Raw genomic sequence first — 23,362 nt, 5'->3', positions numbered from 1 at the left:
ATTGCAGGAATATGTGTGAGGTTACTGATGTTAAGGATTGTTCAAGGCAGAGGATGGATTTATAGTTCTTCATTCAAAGGTTATGCCATACTTATAACAGTTACGTGTGCAGACTCTTCGACTTTGCTGTAGGCTGTCATCAAATTTAAAACCATTTACACTGGGAAATATAATTAAAGATTGTACGCCCTGATTATACACAATCCATGCGTCTATCTCTGTGATGCCATCAGCTATTGAACTATCAATCAAAACCTTATCTGTAGGTATCTATGGTGGGACTCCGCTAACCCCTTGCATCAACTATCAATCCAGCTATAGGGTTACCAAAGCCGGCCTGTTTTCTCGATCATGAAGAGAGCAGGAACTATTACTTCCACTGCCATCTCCCATATTTAGCTGGATGGGATTCTTCCAGTTGTAGTGGGTTCACCAGTTCCTCCATGTAGTTTTCCTTCTATCAGGAGGAATAAATGCCTTGAAACATTGGAATGGAGCGAATGGATTTGTGCCATAGTCTACTATTGGATACTTGGTCAGATGCTTTTCCGCTCTGAGCTTGCTATTAAATATGAGCCTTTATCCACTGACCCACGTTGATTCTTCATCTATCACCCACACAATGTCATTAGATCCTTTCTGGTTTCGCTGCTCAGTGTTGTGGCCACAGACTGACTTGACCATTATTTCCCCCTCTCTAATATTTCCTCTGTGATGGAATAAATGCTTGCACTTCAAGGCTATGGTTTTGGATGCAGGGATACTATAAGCTTGTACATTGAGAGTGGTAAAACGTACTATAATAATAATAATAATAATAATAATAATTGCTTAGATTTATATAGCGCCTTTCATGGGACCCAAGGTCGCTTTACAAGGAAGAACCGGGCAAAACAAACATAACAAAACAAAAGGCAATCAGACAACCAGTCAGACAGACAAAAACAACAAATAGATTAGGGGCCAAAGGTCTTGGTGAACAGATGGGTCTTGAGGACCCTTTTGAAGGCGTCAAGCGTATATGATCACTTCTGATATAGTCTAGAAACCTCACTTGTCGAGGCTCAGTTTTAGCTGCCATCAGAATGTATTCCATCCCCTGGCTTTTTGTACTTTTTGGCTTAATGTTTATTAAAGCTGCAGGGGGGAAAACAGCTTCCAGTCACATTCAAGCTTTTTTCCCCCATGTTGATGTGCCCTCACCCGCTGTCACCAAAGGCACATTTAGGCCTCGATAAACACAGATGATAGGAATGGACTTCACATCTGAGTTGTAAAGACGAAATCTGCTCTTAGCATTTTTTATTTCAAACACCATGATTGATTACCATCTGTGGCCGTGTTGTGAAAAGCCAAAGGAAAGGGTACATGATGCTGAAAGGGGCCTCTTCCTGTTGATTTCACTCATGTCATTCACTGTGGTGTCTTTGGTTTGTAGAGCTTGTATTCACTTTTTCATCTCCTCCTTTCCCCCATACAGCTCGTCTGAGAAGTCCCTGCCTTGGAGAGCTGCAGGTATGTGAACTCAAACACTATTTTTTTAAATAACTATCCATCTTCAACAATTTACATTTATTTTAATAGTTCACAGTTACAGTGCACATTAATAAACAATACTGTCAATGTGCCACTTTACCCTTCGTGGCCAAATTTCAACTGCAGTCCATGAGGAGTTTCAAAGACCATGAATACATTGAAACATGACTAGCATTACTTCAGCATTATCTTCTATAACCAAGGTTTAAATAAGGCTTGGAAGACTGTTCAAAGTCCTGTTTTTAACATCTATTTTAACCATGTGTATATAATGCATTAGCATCAAATGTTGTTTTCACTATACTCATTAGTAACCTGAGAAATACGCAGGATGTATCATTTGTCAGTCATGTCATGTTCTCTCCATCGAGTTTTACTGTAACATAATGGGGTCACAAAGCCACTTACAATGTAACGGACCTGAAACTTGTGGACATCAATCAAGCGTTCTTTATAATGTGTATTAAGCTAGCTTAAATGAACAAAGTAGTCAATAATGTCTGTTCCTGTTTGACCTTGATTACAGCTTTTCCGAGGTATTGATGTATACTAGACAGTTCTGTTTAGAATCACACTCATTAAAATGAGTAGGGATTAACTGTTGTAATATGCATTTAAATTATTTGTATGGGTTAAGTTAAGTGTGTGTGTGGGTTTCCTCAATAATCATTACATGAGGCATTTCAACCAAGCGTACCGTTATGGATAGCCTAAGGCCTATTCATGTTTTAATATTTATCCAAGCTATTTCTGCTCAATTATACACCGCCCCAGCAGTAATGTGGATCTCTCCCAGGCCCCTTTGCTCTCTGTTTGTTTAGTCCACATCCTTGAAGGATCTTCAGCAGAGACCAGATAATGAATTTAAATTACTAATGTATTTCATGGCTTATTAATTGCAAAGAGTAACTTGGCGTTTGTCTGCAATGGTCATTAATCTTTCATTGTCGATCCCGTCAGAACAGGCTATGGGGGGATATAGTTGAACACATGCACTGGGAATATTAATAAACAGTTTTTTCATTTGCTGCCCATTCTCCATTTCCTTGTTGAATGCATTTCCTTAGTGTTTGAACAGAGCCGGGGAATAATCACAATCACTGTTTTGCTTCGTATTGATTTCTAATTATAGTGTAGAATCTGTAGATGATAAACGATAGTCAGATGTGGTAATGTACTTTTTCCAATCTAAATCAATTAAACACTAAATGTGTGACACAGAGCATAATGGACCGCGTTAGTCTTTGAGGCCTATTGGCCTAATGAGCTACCGTATGTTTCCACTGTTTGAGAGTTTGAGTGGTGTTACTGTGGAAACAAGGCTTTTAGCCCCAGGAAATGTCAATGCAGTCACACCTCATGTCCACTGAGAGTAGAATACAAACACCCCAGAATGAAAGCTTTTTGTCTCTTGGACATTCACATTTCCAATATCCTGACAGATTAACATGTCAGCATCATGTCCGAAAAAGACCCGGATCTTTTAGAGGCATGTCTAGTGACTGAAATATTTGAAAGAGCCATTAGTTGGTTTAAATTCTTACAAAAATTCAACTTTTTTAATTAAACGGAGATTATGTTGTAAATTATAAATGTATATTTACAAGCCACAACACAACTAATTCAAAGAAAGGGCAACCAATCATTACTTGTTCTGATACTGCCTGACATGTGATTACAAATTGTACCACATTGAGAAGAAGACACGGTAACAAAGACACCTGCCTGTCTCTCTTGCCGATGGCAATTATATCTTCACATTTACCTTGTTCCCTGCCAATTGGTTGCCCAGCAGACTCATAATTATAAAACGGATTTGGTACCTTATGAATATGTATTTTCAGACTCAATATAAGCACAAAAACACAGATTTAGAATTTAACTTCAACCAGCGTGGCCACTCTCTTATGTGACATATCTGGTGGTGGGTTACAGTTAACAAAAAGTTCAGAAGTCCCTGTGATTCAAATATCTTTCTAGAAAATCCTCATAATTTTCCAACACAATAATTAACTTTGGACACCTCAAAAAAAACATAAACTTCTTAGAAGGTACAATAATGCTGATTGTCTGTGTGGGTACTGCTGGACTGTAAACTGGGCACCTATAGTGTTATTTAATACATTATAAAACATGTATGGGGTCAGAGGGTGCTTTGACAACTGTGGTTACTTAGGCCACCAAGGTTAGCTGTGTTATACTTACACCTCTCTTATTCAGTATCTTGAAGAGAAACAAACCCCCCTATCCAGAGTGCTCTTATTTTGTATGAGAAAGGCACTATTGACAACATTAAATTAATACATATAGGAGACCAAATAATGAATGCCAAGAGCCCTGTTATAGGGTGAGTTTTGAAGCCAGTAATGTTTTATCTTCAATGTGTAAAAAGGGGTACTGTGTCCCTCTCTTCCTGTTCCTCCATGTTTTGGCATCTCATTCATCAAACAGGGTTTAGGCTCAGTATACAAATCTGAGCTCTGAAACGAAGAACTGTACCGGACACAGAGTAACTGCTCAGATGCGAAGGGAAAAAAAGACTTAAAACATTGCTTATGTTTGAAAGACATATACATGAGTTTTGGTCTCTTAGAACTCTGTCCTTTTGTGTTTTTGGTGAAGTCCATTGTAGCACCCACATGAAATGTTGTTGATTTCAAATGTGATCTTAAAGGCCATGTAATGCATCTAACACAGGTGTTTTTTAACATGTAGTTTAGATATCACCAGAATAAAAATAAATAAAAATGTTTAAAGTTTCGTCATAATTAAATGACATATACGTTAAAAACCGATATTGGTTCCGAAGTTTGCCGAGTACGCCCCCGATCCCTCCTGAACGAGCGGTGACGTCACACGTGGCAAACATTGCCATTTGATCAAATCAGTCCAAATGGCAAGCAACGCGATAACTTCAGACAGCGACAGCGACAGCGATCATTCAAGCTCAGATTCGGTGGGTTATTCAGTTACAGAAGTAGAGAGTGAACCAGCTAGCCTTTCACTTCAAGGCATCTTGCCTTATAAGTACGAGCCTCCTGCCCAGCAATCGAACAACGAGGCAGAAACTTGTGAAAGAGAAGCGGATTCCGCAGCCGGCGAGACTCGAGTCGGCAATACTGAATGGTAAATTCTGTTTTATTTAATTTGACCTGCACTAAATGTCGATCTTAATTTGTCATCTGTTCCTCACACGTCCGGCAGATATTGTTTTGTTTTTTAATGTTATGTACAATATTCAGGTGTACATGTCAATGCTGTGAAAGCATGCCCACTGCAGATGAATGTGTATGCTGCAGAGAGATCTGGCAGGTGATGGAACAAATAGACAGTTTGCAACCTACTGACCAGATACTAGACACCGACGAGAAACCAAGGTGCATTATTAGCCACCCAGGCTTTAGAGAAGGCTGTCTCAGTGTTTGGACACTGAAAATAGCGTATCTTCAATACAAACAACAACACAGAGCAGTTGATGGCCCACTACACCAGTAAGTAAATATTGATTGACCCAACTGCCTATTGCAGCTTTGCTTTCATATAATACTTTTAGTCGCTACAGATATGGTACACTTTTAAAGATACCATTAAACTCTTTCAAGCAGTCAAAAACAGCTTGGCTTTTATTTTTTCTGTGTATGCAAGTTCAATGTATGCTTGGGAAAAGAAACAACTACACATGTGAGGAAATATATAAGAGGTCTATGATTCTGTCAAGCACTCATGTATAACCTCATATTTATTTTTTACAAGTAACTACAAATATCATGTTATAAGCCAATTTGTAACCATTGCTACATAATAGTACTACATAACATTTTATTTTTCTCCAAATATATTTATAATCTGTATACTTTTTTTTCATTAGGAAGTATCGATATACAGCTTATCGACAGTTTGTACGTTGGTGCTGGCGTGTACTCGGCCCAAAAATCAGAGTCCCGCTGCCTGCATGTGCAGTAACCGAGATACGGAAGACTTACCCTGAACCGGGAGGCCGCTATCAGGGATTTCAATGGCCAAATCTGTAATTTGACATAAGTCATGCAGCTGAACTGGTTAAAATGGTTTCGCATGATGTAAATAATTTACAAAGTACATCATTTACAATATTATTTTTCCAAAGAAACATGTAAATATAACAACATTTTCCAAATCGCAAATTTGTAAGATTGTATTAATTTACTGTTTGATAAATAAAAAAGGGTTCTTTTGTTAATTTTTCACTTGTAACATTTTATCTTTATTGCAGTGTACATTAGTCTATTTTGGTATATGTGCGAGCCCACAAATAATTAAAAGTGGTAAAAATAATAAAGATATTCAGACGTAATTCATTTTTGGCCTTACTTATTTCACTTCAACTTTTATATATTTCAGTCACTAGGCAAGTTCACTGTACTCTGGTGACTTTTAGCTCAAGCTGGCATAACACCTGTAGTAACTTAATTCTGACCCGAGTTTTGTGCACAATCTTCCAGCACCCATGATCAATGTTTATAGCAATCAGGAAACATTCACAGCTCACAACTACACATCGCTTCCCCATCATGAATTGTTAGATTAAAAAAGTTTAGCGAGGTCCGGTTACACATATGTTGAGCGAAAATAGCGGAAGGATACAAAACAAACAATCCAGACGAGGCTGGTGTTTGCCACGTGTGACGTCACACAGCTGGGTTAATGGATGGCAAGCTTTTCGCTACCGGAGCGGAATAACACGGGAAAGTGGCACACATTTCATGTTATTTGGGGGGTATTTATGGAAAGAATCATTGATGTTGATATGTCAAATGAAACAGTGGAAAGTGATGAAGCGATTTATTAACACAGAATAACATTTATTTTGGACATTACATGGACTTTAAGCGTTCTCTCTGCACAACATGGCCTGTCAACCAAAGGCATTTGGTGTGCAGTGTAAAGCCTGTCTGTGACCAATCCACCATTATGTGCCATCTATTCTCCCCAAAACAATTACAAAACACTGCACTGTATTAAGGAAAGGTTGACCATGGGAAGGACAAATACCTCACCCAACATAACGGTGAGGTATAATATTTGTTCTGTCAGAGTACAAGACACCTTTCTGGGTTGCTGTTATACATTTGCTTTAATTATGTCAAACGCTTTGAGATTTCCAGATGGTTTCCTTCATTATTTAGTCAATTGTCCTGTTGTAATTTGTCTTTAGGACTATTCATCTGTCGGGGCATGGAGGTTTTGACCAGTTCCAGCCTCACTGCTTTGAACATCATTTAATTCAAATTCAGCTTTCAGCCAAGAGCAGCACTGAAGAACTGTGGTTTTGTCATAACGATGAGTAAAGTAGCTTAGATTTATTTTAATGCTTTACTTATGGAGTGACTTTTGAAAAACTTAAGACAACTATGAAATTGGTAATAGTACACCCTGCCTCCCCCAACCCTCATGCCAGGTGAAAACAAATGTCCAGCAAAGTAATCACTTTTAAACATCTATTAGACACAGATTGAAAAAGATCAGTCAGGATGGGTTTCTAAATCTAAATAAAAGTGATCAAATCAGATGGTCGTTTAAGACTATTTTCCCTGTCAAATAAATCCATGTCTACTTTGCTCCCTAAATGTAAAACAGGATGGGTATTTAGTTAAAATTACAAACAGAGAACGATGAAGAAAGAGAGACAGTACACAAGAGACAGTGAGTGGGTGAGTGAGAAAGCAGGACTAAAGAGAAATGGAAGCTTACATTTATCATTTTGTTATTTTAAGCAGGACCATGTGTTGAATTTGAAATAGCATCACTGTTTAAAGTGGCAGAATTGGCAAGGTGTTTTGCAAATAGTGAAGATGTTTAGTACAGAGCAGACATGCTGACGTTGAGTAAAGGCAGGGGCAGACGTTGTCACGGCAGGACATGCTAAATGGTTAATCCTGGCAATTTTGCTCTAAATCAATTTTCGTCCCATCAGTAAATGGGCAAACACTCTTAGATCTTCAGAGGTGGGAGTGCAAAATGCCAGATTGTCAAACCCCACACTAGGCTTATGTGTCAACAGATTTATTCAACAGGTCACCTTGGGCCTCAAGGAGGCTTCTTCATGGGATTCATCTCACATTCTCACAGCTAATCGGGTTGGATGTCACACACCCTGCCTGCCAATGTTTGCCCCTCTGTTCCCCTCCACTTGCTGCCTTTTGTTGTAGTGATTGCCGAATAACCCATTGACACTCGTCACGCTTAACTAGATTGTGTTTACGAACAACATTCACAGGGACATAAGAGGGCTAATTCCAGGTCTGCTTGTTGAATGAAGGTGGATGTAGGGGAATGTTTATATTTAGACCGTGGTTGTATACACACTAACATGCCACCCAACTTTGCCTTTACAAATTAGTATATCAGTAAAATGTAACGACTCCAACTGTACACAGGCTTGAAACTAATGTTCTAGAAATAATCGCCTGTTATTGTTTCCTCACAACTACATCAATTGTTGACTGCTTTAATGTCTATTATAAGCTTTGCATTCAAAGCCGTAACTCTTAATTGTTTCAGACCCAAAGCGTTTCTTCTGTCTGACTCCCTGCTCTTCTGTGTCTTCCCAGATGCCTCCGCCTCGGGCGACACTAAGTCTCGGTTGACTGACAGCTCCCAGTCGCCTAGCTACCGCATCAGGACTGAGTCAGAGCAGGTGTCTCTGTACTCCCCGGAGCAGTCCTCCCTCCATGAAAGTGAGGGTCTGTTATTGCCTTCACTCTATCGCCTGCAGCCCTCTTTTCTCTAACTCACACCTTCATTTTTCTTACCTCAGCAGTGTGCCACTAAACGTTTACGTCAATGTTTCAACTGTTTTCTCTACTTTGAGATGTATCAGAAAGCCTGTTTCACCCTGCACATTTATCTTATCCATAGTTTGAATGCCATGATACTTCATCACAGCTTATGAAAGGCTTTGGTAAACTGAATCATAAGAGTGTTGGAATCGTTCTCCCCCTTGCTGTGCCGTTTGTCATTAGTAATGCTGTCTAAGAAAAGGTCATGTCTATTATGAAACCATGTCTGTCTCCTGTTCCTCCAACCCGCCCTCCTCCTCTTGTCTCTGCGTTTAATTAGGGTTTTTTTTTTCTTTCACACTCTCCCAGGGTCCACAGGGAATTCGCGCAGCTCTACTCAGATGAACTCGTACTCGGACAGCGGCTACCAAGAGGCCAGCAGCGGCTACCTCCACAGCCAGAACATGGGCAAGGCTGAGCTGAGGGTGCAGCACTCCTTCCCTGGCGCTGGCACCCTGGGGAGAAGCAGCAGAGCAGAGGGCCAGGCTTCAACCCAGGTACTATCTACCTACAGCACATTGCTGTTGTTCTGTGGTGGAGCTCAAAATGTATATCTGTAACCTGTTATCTCCTGAATAACAACAGCATTCAGTTCTTTTTAATTAAACAGTCAGTGTTAACACTGTTCAAGGGTTTATGGAATTTAATTACCTAATTGATGAGCTTTTAATTCACTAAACAAAAGAGAAATTGCTGTTCTTTTTTTTTCAAGGTAGCGATGAAACACTTAATAAAGTACACTGAACACCGCAAAACAATCCTGCTTCATACAGCGCTGCACACATAGACCACTGAGAAACCAAAGGCTCCACACGACAGAGGGAGGGTGGTGGAAAATAGAAAATAAATATGGCCTAGAGCAGCGGTTTTCAAAGTGTGAGGCACGCCTCCCCGGGGGGACGCCAGAGAGCTTCAGGGGAGGCGCAGCGTGAGAAAAAAATAACGAGAAACAGTGAAATCTAGCTACTTCAGCTAACTTAATGCGCGCGGCAACACGGATCGATTTTGAGTGAAGTATGACCACGATTATAGGATTTTCATGGACCAGTCCTGGCAAGGGCGGACTGGCCATCTGTGTGTTCTGGAGAATCACAGAACGGCCGGTTGTCAGCGGGCCGTTGACGGCCAGCTCGGTTCGCTGACGGCCGCCACCGCCCTTTATTTTAATTGTAATAATACTTACTTTGATCAAAAGCAAGTACCGGTCAAGGCTGCAGCCAGAGGATGATCTGCATTTATTCCTGTCTACATTGCATCCCCGTATCATCCGCCTGTGCTCATCAAAGAAGCAGACTCATTGTTCCCACTAAAGTAGGGGTGAGTCATAAGGAGGCAAAGTTGATGTTCAGTGTGTTGCTGCGAGCATATAAGGATTTATCCACGATGTTGAAAATGTTAAAACCTTAAAAAATAAACGTTTAAAGAAGTTGTTGTTTAATGTTTTAAGGAGGTGACGCTACTCAGCCAATGAAATCGGTGCAGTCAGTGAGTCAGCACGATAGATTCAAACACACACACAGAGATGAGACAAGAAGAGAGAAACAGTCGGAGTCATTTCAAATGGCGTGCTCAAAAAAGAGAAAGGTAGTTAGTGAAAATAGAGCATTTAATGACATTTTCTCTGACTGGACCTCTTTGAAATGCAATTGAATACCCCTGCATTATAGTAACAACAACAATAATAATAATAATAATAATAATAATAATAATAGCAATAATAATTGGGAGGGGGGGGGGGGGTTGCTGTTGCATAAGATTGCTGTTCTTATGTTCTCTGAGGGGAGGCTCACCTTCCCACACTTTGAAAACCCCTGGCCTAGAGTAAAGTCATGCCCTGTGATGATTTGAAGTGGGTAATGCTGTGTTATTTAGCACGTGATTATCATTGCACAGAGAGTACAACATGATTATATAGCTTCTGAAGGACTGAGGAAAATATGCATTCAGCCACATTGTTTTTTCTTTCTGACATACAGGCTCCAGCAGTCACATCAGCAGTGCCTGGGCGGGCGATGCGGAGAGTGAGCTCTGTGCCTTCTCGCACTCACTCGCCAGCCTACGCCACCAGTATGTCCCCCTCCCGCGGCTCCCTGCGCACCTCAGTCGGCAGCGGCTACGGCTCCCCCATCGTAACTGAGCCCAAACCCCTCTCCAGCATCTTCTCCACAACCTTGCCCTCTGCCCAGCGCAGCAGTAACACCATCGCCGGTGGCAACAACTCGCCCTACTCTACGCAGAAGAACTCCCCAGCCGCCCTGCGACGCGTGGGCTCCACAAACTCTCGATCGGGCAGCGCCAGCCGCACGACCTCGCCCTATCAGGCCTCCGCGGGGTCATCGTCAGGACGCATGGGCTCGCCTCTGACGATGGTGGAGGGCGTCAACCCTCCACTGACCAAGCAGCCGACTCACTCATCGTCTCCAGTCAGGGCCACCATGACCGCCGTGCCCCAGCACTACAGCTCCACGCTGCCCCGCTCCATGCTCCACAGCACAGACCCCTACGGACCCCAGAGCTACGACATTTACGAGAGGATGACGCGACCTGACAGCCTCACAGGTGCTCAAATGCATACACACGCACACACACACACACACACACACACACACACACACACACACACACACACACACACACACACACACACACACACACACACTACCATTTAAAGTGTATTAGCTTGCTTAAACTCTCATTTCAGTAAATAATAATGTCTTGAGTGCAGGCTTGCTTGTGTAAAAAATCTTCATCCCAGCTATGTATGAAAAAATAAATAAATGTTTGAAGCGTTTATTACCTTAGATTAAAAAACATTGATTGAGTAAAAAGTAGTAAACACTTTTAAAAAGGCATTTTGTGTTCCCAAGCATGTAGTCATTTAACTTTGCAGGCTGTCACATAATTGCTTTTCACAAGTTCTTCTGAACTTCTTGATTAGAGGATTTGTAGTCCACGCTTTAAATATTTAGACTGCGATACATTTTTCTCTTGGCTCAGCATACTGAAATTGAAAATAAACAGTTACTGTGAGGTCAGTGGTTTTCCTGGAGTGGAGCCAAAACATAGTTTCTGCAAGAAGACAAATATTAGCTCAAAGAGAATAATGGTGTGCTTATCATAGCTCGTTTGGCCTTTCACCGTTTAACAGGAATGCAAGTCAAGTTTTCCTAACATAGCAGTATCACACTTAACATGTGGCTGTAGAGTAGTTTGTTGGATTTTGATGATTACATATTTACAAAACTTAGTGGAAACTTTTCAGCAAATAAGTTTGTGGTAACTCTTTAAATTGAGCAAGAAAATGTAGTTTTTAAGTAAACATGGTTGTGACACAAAGGCACATTTAGTTTTCAAGGTAAATCGTCATCATTGGTGTCATTGGTATATCAATGTAGTGTAATAATAGGGAAGGCAGATTAAAACATTTTACACATGATAAAATGTCCGTTCAAATCCATTATATCACGAGTGCATTATCGCTATATAGTGTGCACTCACGAGGAGCAAAATGAGGTGACTGTATAACTGTGTGTGTTTGTGTGCATGTAATTTAATCAGAACAGTTGAGGGAGATCAGGTAGATAATAATTGGAAAACCTGCCATCCCAAGCTAGCCTGTGTCCTTTAAGGACAGGCGCTGGCTAATGTATTCAGGCCAAATGCTTATCTTGTTTAAAACACGAACCGACCATTTTTTCCCCCAGCCACAGGCCTGATTCATTCTCACTTTCTACGGTATCTCCTGTAGATAAGAATTTAGCTTTGCTAATAATAACACCCACAGTTATTACATAGCAAAATCCTACCTTTGTTCACATTTCAGTATTATATGAAGGCTTTGCAGCTGGAGAAAAAGCAATGAAAGTAGTCATCTGTGACTGGGGAAAGTAGCGTTTCATCATTAAACCCAAGAGCATCTTTGTTTTCCTCCAAAAGGTAACAGAAGCACTTGTTCAGCAAATGGCTGTATTATGGTTTCAAGGTTAATGGAGTGTGTTCTGCTTGACTTCTTGCTGCCTGGGGATACCCTCAGATGGCCTGGTTGATGATGATGTTGAAGGTGAACATTTGTGGTTGTTGTGTGACATCAGTTTCCCATCATACTCGGTGTATTGTGTTTGCATGTAGGTGCTGCATGCTTACATGTGTCCTCATTCGTTCTCAGTGAAATACTCATCTTCAACCAATTTCCCATTTTTCTCATGTTCATTTTAGTGTTTTAATTTGTTATAATACATGGTACATTGTGTTTTAAATATGAAATCTGCACAGCATGGCTGGGAAATACAGTCTCAAATGTTAATGTAATATAATTTTTTTTAATTGAATTATTAAAATCACAATACACCTAAACATCGAGAGACACACTAACCTTTATTTTGTGTCATACATGAAACCGAAGAATATTAATGGTTAAATGAATAAAATGTTGTCAGTTTAATTCCTTACTTGCTGACTTAGTACTAAATGTTTTCACGTTTAAGCCTTAAGAAGACAATCAACAGCAATGTTATAATGAGAAAGATAAACACATTTTTACTAACAAATTAGTCAAATGTCCTGAGTTTTTATCCTGTGAGGTAATAAGTGGACTTGCAGATGCTGCTGGGTTTTAACTATTACAAGAAGCTAGTTGTGGCCTTGATGCTAGCTTGTGTTCGAGTTCACTTTCCCTCTGAGTTCACAATGTCGTGGTGCCTTTTTTCAGGACAGTTTAGGAGGTTTGTTGTGTTTCGCAGCTTTCCTTGGCGCGAGACGCCCTGTTATGGATATCAATCTGCTCTTAATCAGACTCTAACATCCAAATGTAAATCAGAGGGGTAGTGTGGCCTGTCGTCACCAGATTTCCTCGTCTTATGTGCTATCCTTCTGTCAGACATTCATGTGTCTGCGAGTTTGCAGCTTCTTGTAAGTAGGCAGTTATGTCACATAGCTCTGAGGGATGATGTCTCAAACAGACACAAATGGGTTTTCAGTCTCTGTCCTCTGAGCAGAGTGAGACAACTTCCTCTCTCTCTCTCTCTCTGATAGATCATCCCTCCCATGTCCTCCTTCTCTACCTCCACTTTCTTCACACTCTCTTGTGTTTCTTTCTCTCTTAAACTCCACCGTGGAGCCTTACCTCTAGCAGTGTAGTTTGTCATAAATGCTTGATGATCCATTGTAGATTGTAAATGGGATGATCACGTGATCAGGGTTAAATGCAACGTGTGGTTTCTTATGTTATTATCTTTCAGCAGACTTCTACCTCTTTTACTTGTATTTTATTCTTCCTATCTAGTGCTCTTCTCTTGCTCCCTCTCCTTTCCCCCACCACCCGCCTGGCTACCCTCCCTCCCCTGTCATTGGCAGGAAGTCATACCTTCCCTCTGTGGCTGAAAAATTGAAAATGAAGACAAATTGTCCCAAATAATGTGTGTGTGTGTGTGTGTGTGTGTGTGTGTGTGTGTGTGTGTGTGTGTGTGTGTGTGTGTGTGTGTGTGTGTGTGTGTGTGTGTGTGTGTGTGTGTGTGTGTGTGTGTGTGTGTGTCAGCTATTCTCACTTAGAATTTTCTTTTATGGTGATCATTTCCACTCCCCTGTTTGTCTGGAAAGGGATTTTTAAAAAAAAAGATTTTTGTTGAGGAATGCAGTCAGCTGCATCCATTTAAGTGTTTGTTTCTGGAGAGCGAGCACGCGCCAAGCACACCACCGCCCTTCATCTCGCCTCTGCCAAGTGCAATCTGTTAAAGCCACGGTGCGAGGGCTGAGGGGGAGAATTAAATGACTATAACGCACCAGAAATGTGGGCCATTCATCCTCAATAGACAGCAGTATGTTATTTCTTCCTGACAATTTGCAGATGCTTTTCTAGAAGTGACTGCCGCCCTACTACCGGGGGAGTGGAATAAAGAAGAAGAGACAGATTAGTCCCCTCTAAGGTGGTTTGAATGTTGCTACTTCCAGGAGTCAGGCTGCTGAGTGGGAGAGATATGCTTGAAGGCTCCTGTGCCTCGGAGATTCTGTCCCTGTCACTCGGTCACAGCCGGGCTCTGCATGGGATGAGAAGTCTCTGGTGGTCCGAGCGGCCTCATTAACCCTCTTTTCATTTTTATCCTTTCTTTTCCTTCCCTCTCGTATAATTCTCTCCCACTTTCTTCACTGCGGCTCCCGCCTTTTTCCTTGTGTCTTCCCGCTACCTCCTCTCCTCTTCATATCCTCACCCCCCGTTAAACCTTTGAACAAGAGAAGCTGAACTGATTTCCTGCCAAGCTGCTGCTACTGGCTATTGTGTGCACTGCCACAGAGTGAAAGGCTTCCAGGGCTATTGAATATGCCACTACAGCAGAAACAGCCTTCACTTTTACTCCCTACTCTGCAAATCAACATCCCTACCATTTCAGAGAACTTGTTTAAATTCAGTTCATAGTTCATTTCTTTCTTTAAATACAATCCATTGTAAAATCTGAATTTTTGAATATATTTTGCAACTTCAATATTTCCATTAGGAAAAAAGCCACAAGAGAGGTCACTAAAAGCCAAGAGACTTTCACCCTGAAGTGCCAACAACTCTAAGCTGCTCTGAAAGCACTGCATTAGGTGACTCATTCATTAAATAAATGGTTTTGAACAAAAAATTAATTTGAATGCTGATTTAAAAAAAATCATATTTTAATAAAAATACACATTTTTCCACTTCCAACAAGCAAATCTTAAACTCTGGAGTAAGGGGGACGGGGGGACGACTGGGGTTCAGTTGGGAATTAAACAGTGTAGAGTGGCCTTTGAAAGTACCACGAGCAGGGGGTGGAGGTGGGGGGCTTTTGTTAGGGGGCAAACCTGTTGCATAGGCAAAGTGGGCAAGGTATTTTTATATTTAGTGCCAGAAAATGAATTTAACCAAAAATCGTTCTTAAATAACCTCCACAGCATTGTTTATAACTGGATTATAAGTACCGGTAGATGTCTAATCCAAGCTGATGTTCATTTCATACATTGTCGTGGCTTAACAGAGAGTGGAACATACATTTTCTTTTAACTTGTTTTAGCTAGTGCATAATCTGGATTGCCGCCATTGTTCTAAAACAATACCCATTAATCTAGTTAATTAATTCTCTTGTGCATGTTTCATGTAGCTAGAGGTTAGCAGGGTCTTCTAACAGCTGACTGATGCCTCCTCAGAGCTTTGCTTCTTAACTGATGTGCTTCAGAGGTCAGCCTCCGTCTGGCCCCGCTATCTACATCGGAAATCGTCTCTTGCTTTGCCCCCAGAGGCCTTCCACTCCCACTGGAGGAAAATATTCTTATTTTATTAATTTCCTCTGTCTCAAACTGTGACAAGAATCCCTCATTTAGCTGGTTCTGCGTGACAGAGCTGGTGTTCAGCAGTTGGAGAGGACCCAAGTGACGTGAGAAGTGCAATGAGCAGTCAGTTGCCAGCTGTATACTGCTGCACTGGGCTTCACACTGTGGTGAGCCTAACTAATGTGAAGTTTAACACAAAAACACAAACATGTAGATCAAATTAAAGACAAAACATACTTGGGATCTCTTTATATCAATTGTTTCTTCTAATTGTACTGCGCCCATGTTTTCCTGATCTCACATCCTCATATAACGGTCATGCTTTACAGTGAAATGATAACCGTTATTGTACCTCGTCCTGCCACAATAACACAGTCGTCCACAGTCTAATGTAATGGGGGAATGATTAGGGCAATCACGCAGTAATTGTCCATTTTCATTAGACCTTTTTTTTCATCCTGCATCTTTACAGCCCATCATCCATCTCCTACACAGCAATACTCAAGTTAATGTGGTGCAAAACACATAACCATTAGATTAAAATGTGTGCTATAATCTATAACAAATATTTTCCTACTTAATTCTCTTTAGTTTAATTGCACATTTCTCCCTGTGAACCTAAGATGGGAGGGTAGTCCAACAGTTCCTTGTTAAACTGTCAGCAATTGGCTTTTACTGAGAGGGTGTGACACACGGGAGGATCCTTTACTCCTTGACTATTAGGAAATGGCAAGATTTACATGAATATTGATTTCAGCACTCTGAGGTGAAACATATTGAAGATTAAAAAACGACCAACTCTAATTTGCAGGCATGTTGAGGTTGGTTATGTAAGGGAATGGTAGATGATGGGGGAGGAGTCTCATGGCTTCTTTTTATGGTCAGAGCTACAGCTATTGTTCTGCTGTTACCGTTTCACATCTGGACTGAATCTGAATCAGACACGACTCACTGCTTTAAGCTGCCCCCACAGCCTGTAATTACAGTGAGTTTTGTGTAAAGAATTGAGTACTCACCTGTGTGTTAATGTGTTCTCACCCATGTCAGTTTAGCTTGTTACACATTACAGAAGGTGTGTCCCTTATGGCACATTTCACAACATCTGCTCTGGCCATGTCTTCTCCTTGGTCTAATGCCGTCGGCTCTTTGATGGCCCTTTGAAAATGTTATTTTTTACATCTTTAATTTGGGTGGCAAAATATCCATCAATAAATAAATAAATAAATGTTTATTTATATAGCCAATATCACAAATGTTACATTTGTCTCAGTGGACTTCACAGTTTGTACAGAATATCAGTATGGAAATACGACACCCTTTGTTCTTAGACCCTCACATCGTACAAGGAAAAACTTCCAGAGTTTGAAGGGGAAATGGGAGAAACCTCAGGGAGAGCAACAGAGGAGGGATCCCTCTCCCAGGACAGACAGACGTGCAAGAAAATAGAATTCGAATAGGGCTACCTTTGTTGTATTCTATTCTACCCTCCTGTAATTTCCCTATTCCCTATTCCAACAGGTGTGATACTTGTTTGGAAAATGTTTATCTGAGTGTATCTTAGCTTCGAGTAACACAGTGGAACAATGGAACACATACACAGGGAGACTTTAATATATACAGCTCTAGAATTTGTTTAGAGACCACTGCCGCATTATCAGTTTCTCTGGTTTGACTATTTATAGGTATGTGTTTGATTAGGATGAACATTATATCTTATTCTATAAACTACTGATTACATTTCTCTGTCTTGGAATTCAACAGACACGGGAATGGAATGGCTGCCATACATGTAGAGATTGAGATTGAAGAAAAATGTGGAGTGGTCTCTTAATTTGATCCGGTGTAGAAATGAACTCACAAACCTGAAACCTGCTATGGAGAGGTCATGGTGAACATCCTGCTGACTTTCAATTTTGTCAGCTTCATTGTTGTATGGTAATACAGAGCAGACTTTGCATATAATTCAACCGCATTATTATGCAAAAATGACATTAACTCTGACAACATTAAAGGTGACACATCGTTTATTTGATTGAATACCTAAATCCACCATGTATCACGTCTCTTAAACTGATTTTCATACCTAAATGGAAATTGAAAAAGTTGGGGAAACATTTTTTTCATCCACCCTCTTATTTTGCATGTTGATGTGTTTCAATCATTTAAGTGATTCTGTTTCAAGAAAGGATTACTGTAAAAAAGCACGAGTCAGTTTGTCTCTTCCTCAAGGACTCTTTGAAAGGACACGAGTGACAATCTGTCCAAACCTTTGACACCTTACTTATGAAACCGTCTTTGTGACAACAAGACCATTCTGCTGCTAACATCTCTTCTTCATCTCCAGGAATGCGAAGCTCCTACGCCAGTCAACACAGCCAGCTGGGCCAGGACTTAAGGCCGGCCATGTCTCCAGACCGCCACATCGCACCAATCTACGAGGATCGGACGTTCCAGGGCCCGTTATACCGCAGCCCGAGCCAGACCCAGCCGGGCACGCTCTACAGGAGTTCCTCAGGTTGGTACAGCGTTTTAATTTAAATAAAAGTAAAGACAATGTCAAACCAACCCTCAAGGACATGACGTCTATATAAAACAAAATCAAAGATACACTTCTCCTTGTGCATTGACCTACTGTAATTTTCGGACTATAAGCCGCGCCTTTTCCCCCATTTTTCGACGCTGCGGTTTATATAACGGTGCGGCTAATCTATGGATTTTTACAGCTAACGGCCACTAGGGGACCTCCTAAATCTATGGATTTTACAGGTTACACTCCACCACCTTTAACTCTATGGGCTCTATGGCCGGTCCGCGCCCCCCACCTTTAAGCCGCGGGCTCCAGCAGGAAAAGCTGGAGGCCGGAAAAGAGTGAGACAGGTAGCGCGCAAAAGTAAAAGTGGAACCGAGAGTGGTACGAGAGACAGAACGAGAGCAAGACAGACAGACATTACGAGAGCGAGACAGTTTGTCCCCGTACCACTGGTTGAAAACCACTGCTGTAGATCACTGCCGGTACGTGCGCTGGGAGCGCACCGTTTAAGTTTGAAAGTTGAAAAGTTTGTGTGTCTGAAACGCTATGTGATACAGTACAGTTTACACAGCACATGTTCTGTAGCTACTATTGCACTAAATGGTAACACTTGAATACGTTATGCAAATATGCAACTTGTTTGTTGAAATGTTAATAAATGGGAGCTTCCTCAAACAGCCATCTCTTTCCCGACAATCTCCTCTGTGCACGAACCCTTACATATGGTAATTAAACATTAAAACACCTGCGGCTTATAGTCCAGTGCGGCTTATATATGTACACATCATTCAATTTAGCTGCTGCAGCTTATATTCAGGTGCGCCTTATAGTCCGAAAATTACGGTAATTGCTATTTGCCATTTATTGTCTGCCACGTTGTGATGATGCATTACTGCAGATGATAAATACTTTCTATTGTTCTGTGAATCTGATTTACAAAATGTTTTTCTCACCAAATGAAAGCTGTCAAAGAAAGTTCAAATGAATAGTTCCCACAGGATCTTTAACTCCTTGAAAGTTGACAAGTTGATGGGGAGGCGTGTGGCGCAGTGGGTTAATGCACTGATCTTCAAATCAGAGTTTGAGTCCCACTGCAGTCAGCATGAGAACATACTTATATAATCTTAAACATCCTTAATTTGGTGATGGTTAGTTGGTTATCATTCCTTACCTCCTGCCTCCTAGGCGATATAGTGATGGTCTAAAAAGTTGGATACCCCTGCTATAGCTTAGAAACAATAAGGTTGTGTTCAGATATTGTGTGTAACAGGTCAGGCTAGGAAATAATTTCGAAACACAACAGAAACCCCATGCGGTTCTCTTAATTTCCTGCATTTTCTCTCCTCCTACCCCGAGCTGTCTCTGCATCATCATTCAGGTCAAGATCAGCTCTCTCTAAACATTTTCATTTCAAGCAGACCTTTCTTGGCAATAAGAGCACCCATTCTTTCTTTAATCTAGTATTGACGTTCTCTTTATTCTCTCCAAGTATTTTCAATCAAGTCTGTTGCCTCTTGACTCTGCTGTATTGTCTTTCTCAGAGAACACCATTTCTCTGTCAGTCTGCCCTTTAGCTTTACTGCTACCTATGTCTTGCTTTTATCCCTGGCTATATTTTTATCTCCCTCTGTCGCCCTCTCCTACCATGCCTCCCTTCCGTTCCTCCCTCCTCTGTCAGCGGAAAGGGTGAGACATGAGTTAATAGGCAGGTACTGATATGTCATCCTGCCACAAAGGAGTCCATTACCCGTGTGTCACCGTGAGAATGGGGAGAAGGATGGAGGGGCCAGGGGACAGCTAGGTTACCCTCATCCACATCTCATCCAGCTCTCCTGTTGTTGGCATTCCCCTCTCATCTTCCCTCAGACACACATGCTTAGTTCTTACTGACACACACCCTCCTTTCAGCCTTCTTCTTGGCACACAGGAGATCTGCTTAGACCAATGAGTGCACTAATAAATTGCTATTGATGCTGTAAATAAGCCCCCAGACAAGCCATACATAATGTGTGTATGCCAGCTATATGAGGAGGGTGGAGCTGGAAGAGTTTTTCAATATGGAGCCTTCGTAAAAGCAACTTTGTATACAAAAAAAAAAATCCAATTTCATCACAGAGTTTTCTTTATGTTGTGTAAATTACATTTCCTTGGGCTATTACCTCCCCTTCCACTTGCAATGCATTTTCTGGAAGCGGCAATCTAGTTCTTTACATTGCTCAGAAATATTGACCCTTGGCTGAAAAGATGAGGAGTGGAAAGCTACACTATGTGCTTTATAAATGGTCCTCCATTGTCTTTGGCTCCTTTTCGGGAGATAACCATATTGCAGGATAGTGTTGCCGCCCAAAATAGAAGTGCACTGAAGTGAGAAATTGTGTTTTTGGTGCAGCCTCAAAAGTCGACGTCTTGCTTTCTGGTAGGAGGGAGTATGAGCATGCACATGCTCAGTGCTGTTGGCACTCTGATAGGGATCTGATCAGCGCAGCACTGCCACACATCACATGGCTCGGGTGAGAAGGAGGGCTAATCCAAGCAGCTTGTTTATGCAGTTCTGTGTTTGTGACCCACTGTTCTAGAAAACTAGGTCAGAAAATGACTTGGAGCGAATCTGGAAAGACGACTGAAACAAGATGCTATCAGGCTGAATGTTGGACCATGTTGGAAAGGATAACTTCTCTGCATGTTTGCGATGCTTCCACTTAACTTCTGTACCTCTGACTGTTTTTGGGGCTGTTCATGGTCTACTGTTGCCCCTCTGCTGAGTTTGGCAAAGTTAGCCTAAGGACTCAGTGGCACAAAGGAGCGAGAAGCGGGTGAGGAAAGGATTTGGAGAGCATGTTGAGTCCTCTTTGAAAACCAGCAGGATCCCTCCGGGTTAAACGCAATCTTGTAAAAACAAAACAACATGCAAAGATCTCCTTGAAGAAGAAGACTTCTGCTTTGTGTAGCTTAGGGAGCTTTGTTTTATCCTCATCATTAATTGGTTCCAGATTTCAGAATTTGCTGAGTCTGACGGAACGGCCGCATGTTTGTATTTTCAGCTCGCTTGAAAGTGTAATGGTAGCGCCATTCAAAGCTCAGAGTTTAGCTGAAAAGGTTTGAACGCTGCTAATCTCCACTAACATGGCTTTGTCCACTCGCTTTTGTGTTTTTTTCTCTTGTTAAACTTTTGGTTTTCCTGGACCTTCAGGTGTGGGGAGTCTCCAGCGCACACCCAGCCAGCGCGGTACGATGATCTACCAAAGAAACAACTATGCTCTGAACACAGCAGCCACCTATGCTGATCCGTATCGCTCAGCGCAGTACCGGCCGTCCGATCAAAACTACACCCGCCAGGCTGTTGTCATGGACGACGGTGCAACCCGCTCACCCTCCATAGACAGCATTCAGAAGGATCCCAGGTATGTCATACTTCACTGTAATGTTTCTAAACTACTAGATGTAGTCAGAGGTTAGCAGACAGCGTAGTGTACAAGGAAACAGTCATCCGGAGGGACCATTATGCTTACAAGGCATCCCTGTTTCTGCTGGGTCAACACTGGTGTTCTCTTACTGTTCAAACAGCCCCCCCCCCCCCCCGGGTAGTCACATGCAGCTCTAGCTTTTAAGCTGCCTCTACTATGCCTGGCCCCTTAACAATAGCCTCTCACATGCACCAAACTGCTGCGTCTGCTCTTGTCGTACAGTCATGTGTAAGCACGGAAAGCGGGTTGACCTCCAACGTTGGGAGCTTTGTTTACACGCGTGTATGTTGCTGTAGTGTAACTACTTGAAGAGAGTGCACCAGGGAGGCAACCGTGACCCAGGTCCGTTAGTAAGAGCATCAGAGTAATATGTCCTCCTGGAATATTTAACAGGATCTCTGTCCAGGGAAATGCATTTCAGCACTCTGTGTGTTTTTCAGCTTTGTGCTGTGTAGAAACAACACAACTAAAAGAGTTTAACCTGCCTGGGTTGTGCTTTACTCTCAGTGAGACATAATCAACCACTATTCAAACACCAGCATTCTCATTTTGTCACCTACTTTTGAATACATGTTCAAGAATCTAAGTATCTTAAAATAATTGTTTCTAGAGACGATGCATTCCTCATATGTTTCTTTAGTGGCCTGCGTACAGAAAAGCAGTTACCCAAGTGCATTGTTGTATAGAACCGGATTTGAATGTAATTTCCTCGGCTTATCGCTTTGCCCTGAGGTGCTCAAGAATAATTTTTTTAGGGAAACTGTGCCCGTGTTTTTAAGGAGACAAATGTATTTCCACCTCTGCAGTCATACTAATACCTTTTGTAACCTACCTGTCGTTTTAGGGAGTTTGCTTGGCGGGACCCAGAGCTGTTGGAGGTGATTCAGATGCTGCAGCACCACTTCCCCTCGGTGCAGGCCAACGCAGCCGCCTACCTGCAGCACCTGTGCTTTGGGGATAATCGGATTAAGACCGAGGTAGGTGTTAACTTCTGATCATTTGTAAATATTATGTCAATGTTTTTGTGTTTTCATCAGTTCCGATTGTGTCATGTTTTAGCTGCAACTTATTATTATTTTTGGAAGTTCCAGCCATTTGCTATATTGATTTTTATATTGAGTTCGGTCCAACAGGGAAACAAAGATATTTTTCAGACGGTCAGACAAATTGTAAACCTTATCCTTAAAATAAGATTTGATTTAACTTGATATAATTTAATTTGATTCGTCTGTTTATTAGAATGTATTTTTAGCCCAACTGTGCTGTTATTTTAAGAATAATCAAACAAAAGAAATCATCACTTGAATTGACAGAAACAAACATTTAACACTTAAAACCCACAATTATACCCTCAGTTGGGTCAGGTCGTTTATTCCACCTTAGACAAGCCTGTGAATAGAATGATTTTTACTGAGCTCTACATTTGACTTTAGAAGACATCATTTGTGCCTGTGGTTGTTATTAAATTGACAAACTGTCTCTCTAAAGAACAAGGTAATAGATTTCTATTTAGAAGAACAAACAAAATATAACCCAAACATCCATCAGACTCACTCCACAGAGAAACGTTCTGCTTAAGTTTGACCTTCCAAACCGACTTTAGTTGTGCACCCTCACAGTTTTCCATCGCAATTATACCGCCTAATAATGTTGTAGCTAATCTGCCAAATCCGCTGGCTAATCTCATTCTTTTATGTGGCATTATGGGACATATTTTTAGCGCTCTTGTT

At 41.4% G+C, this 23,362-nt stretch overlaps 1 protein-coding gene across 2 annotated transcripts in view; it reads left to right on the top strand.

The window, feature by feature from the left end:
* The window catches only part of pkp4 (plakophilin 4), a 76,754-nt gene that overhangs the window by 36,244 nt on the left and 17,148 nt on the right, over positions 1 to 23,362 (top strand). Inside the window, exons 4-11 of one of the 2 annotated variants that reach the window (XM_079667178.1) lie at positions 1,481 to 1,515; positions 8,127 to 8,252; positions 8,664 to 8,851; positions 10,331 to 10,913; positions 12,388 to 12,414; positions 17,983 to 18,153; positions 21,359 to 21,569; positions 22,477 to 22,609. In XM_079667178.1, the coding sequence (XP_079523304.1) occupies positions 1,481 to 1,515; positions 8,127 to 8,252; positions 8,664 to 8,851; positions 10,331 to 10,913; positions 12,388 to 12,414; positions 17,983 to 18,153; positions 21,359 to 21,569; positions 22,477 to 22,609 (1,474 nt within the window). The remainder of the gene's footprint in view (positions 1 to 1,480; positions 1,516 to 8,126; positions 8,253 to 8,663; positions 8,852 to 10,330; positions 10,914 to 12,387; positions 12,415 to 17,982; positions 18,154 to 21,358; positions 21,570 to 22,476; positions 22,610 to 23,362) is intronic. The other variant, XM_079667179.1, reaches the window with a different exon arrangement.

This window comes from Notothenia rossii (genome assembly GCF_949606895.1).
Source record: "Notothenia rossii genome assembly, chromosome: 2".
Lineage (NCBI taxonomy): Eukaryota > Metazoa > Chordata > Actinopteri > Perciformes > Nototheniidae > Notothenia > Notothenia rossii.
Note: the sequence above shows the minus strand (reverse complement) of the source record. Positions and strands in the feature narration are given on the sequence as shown.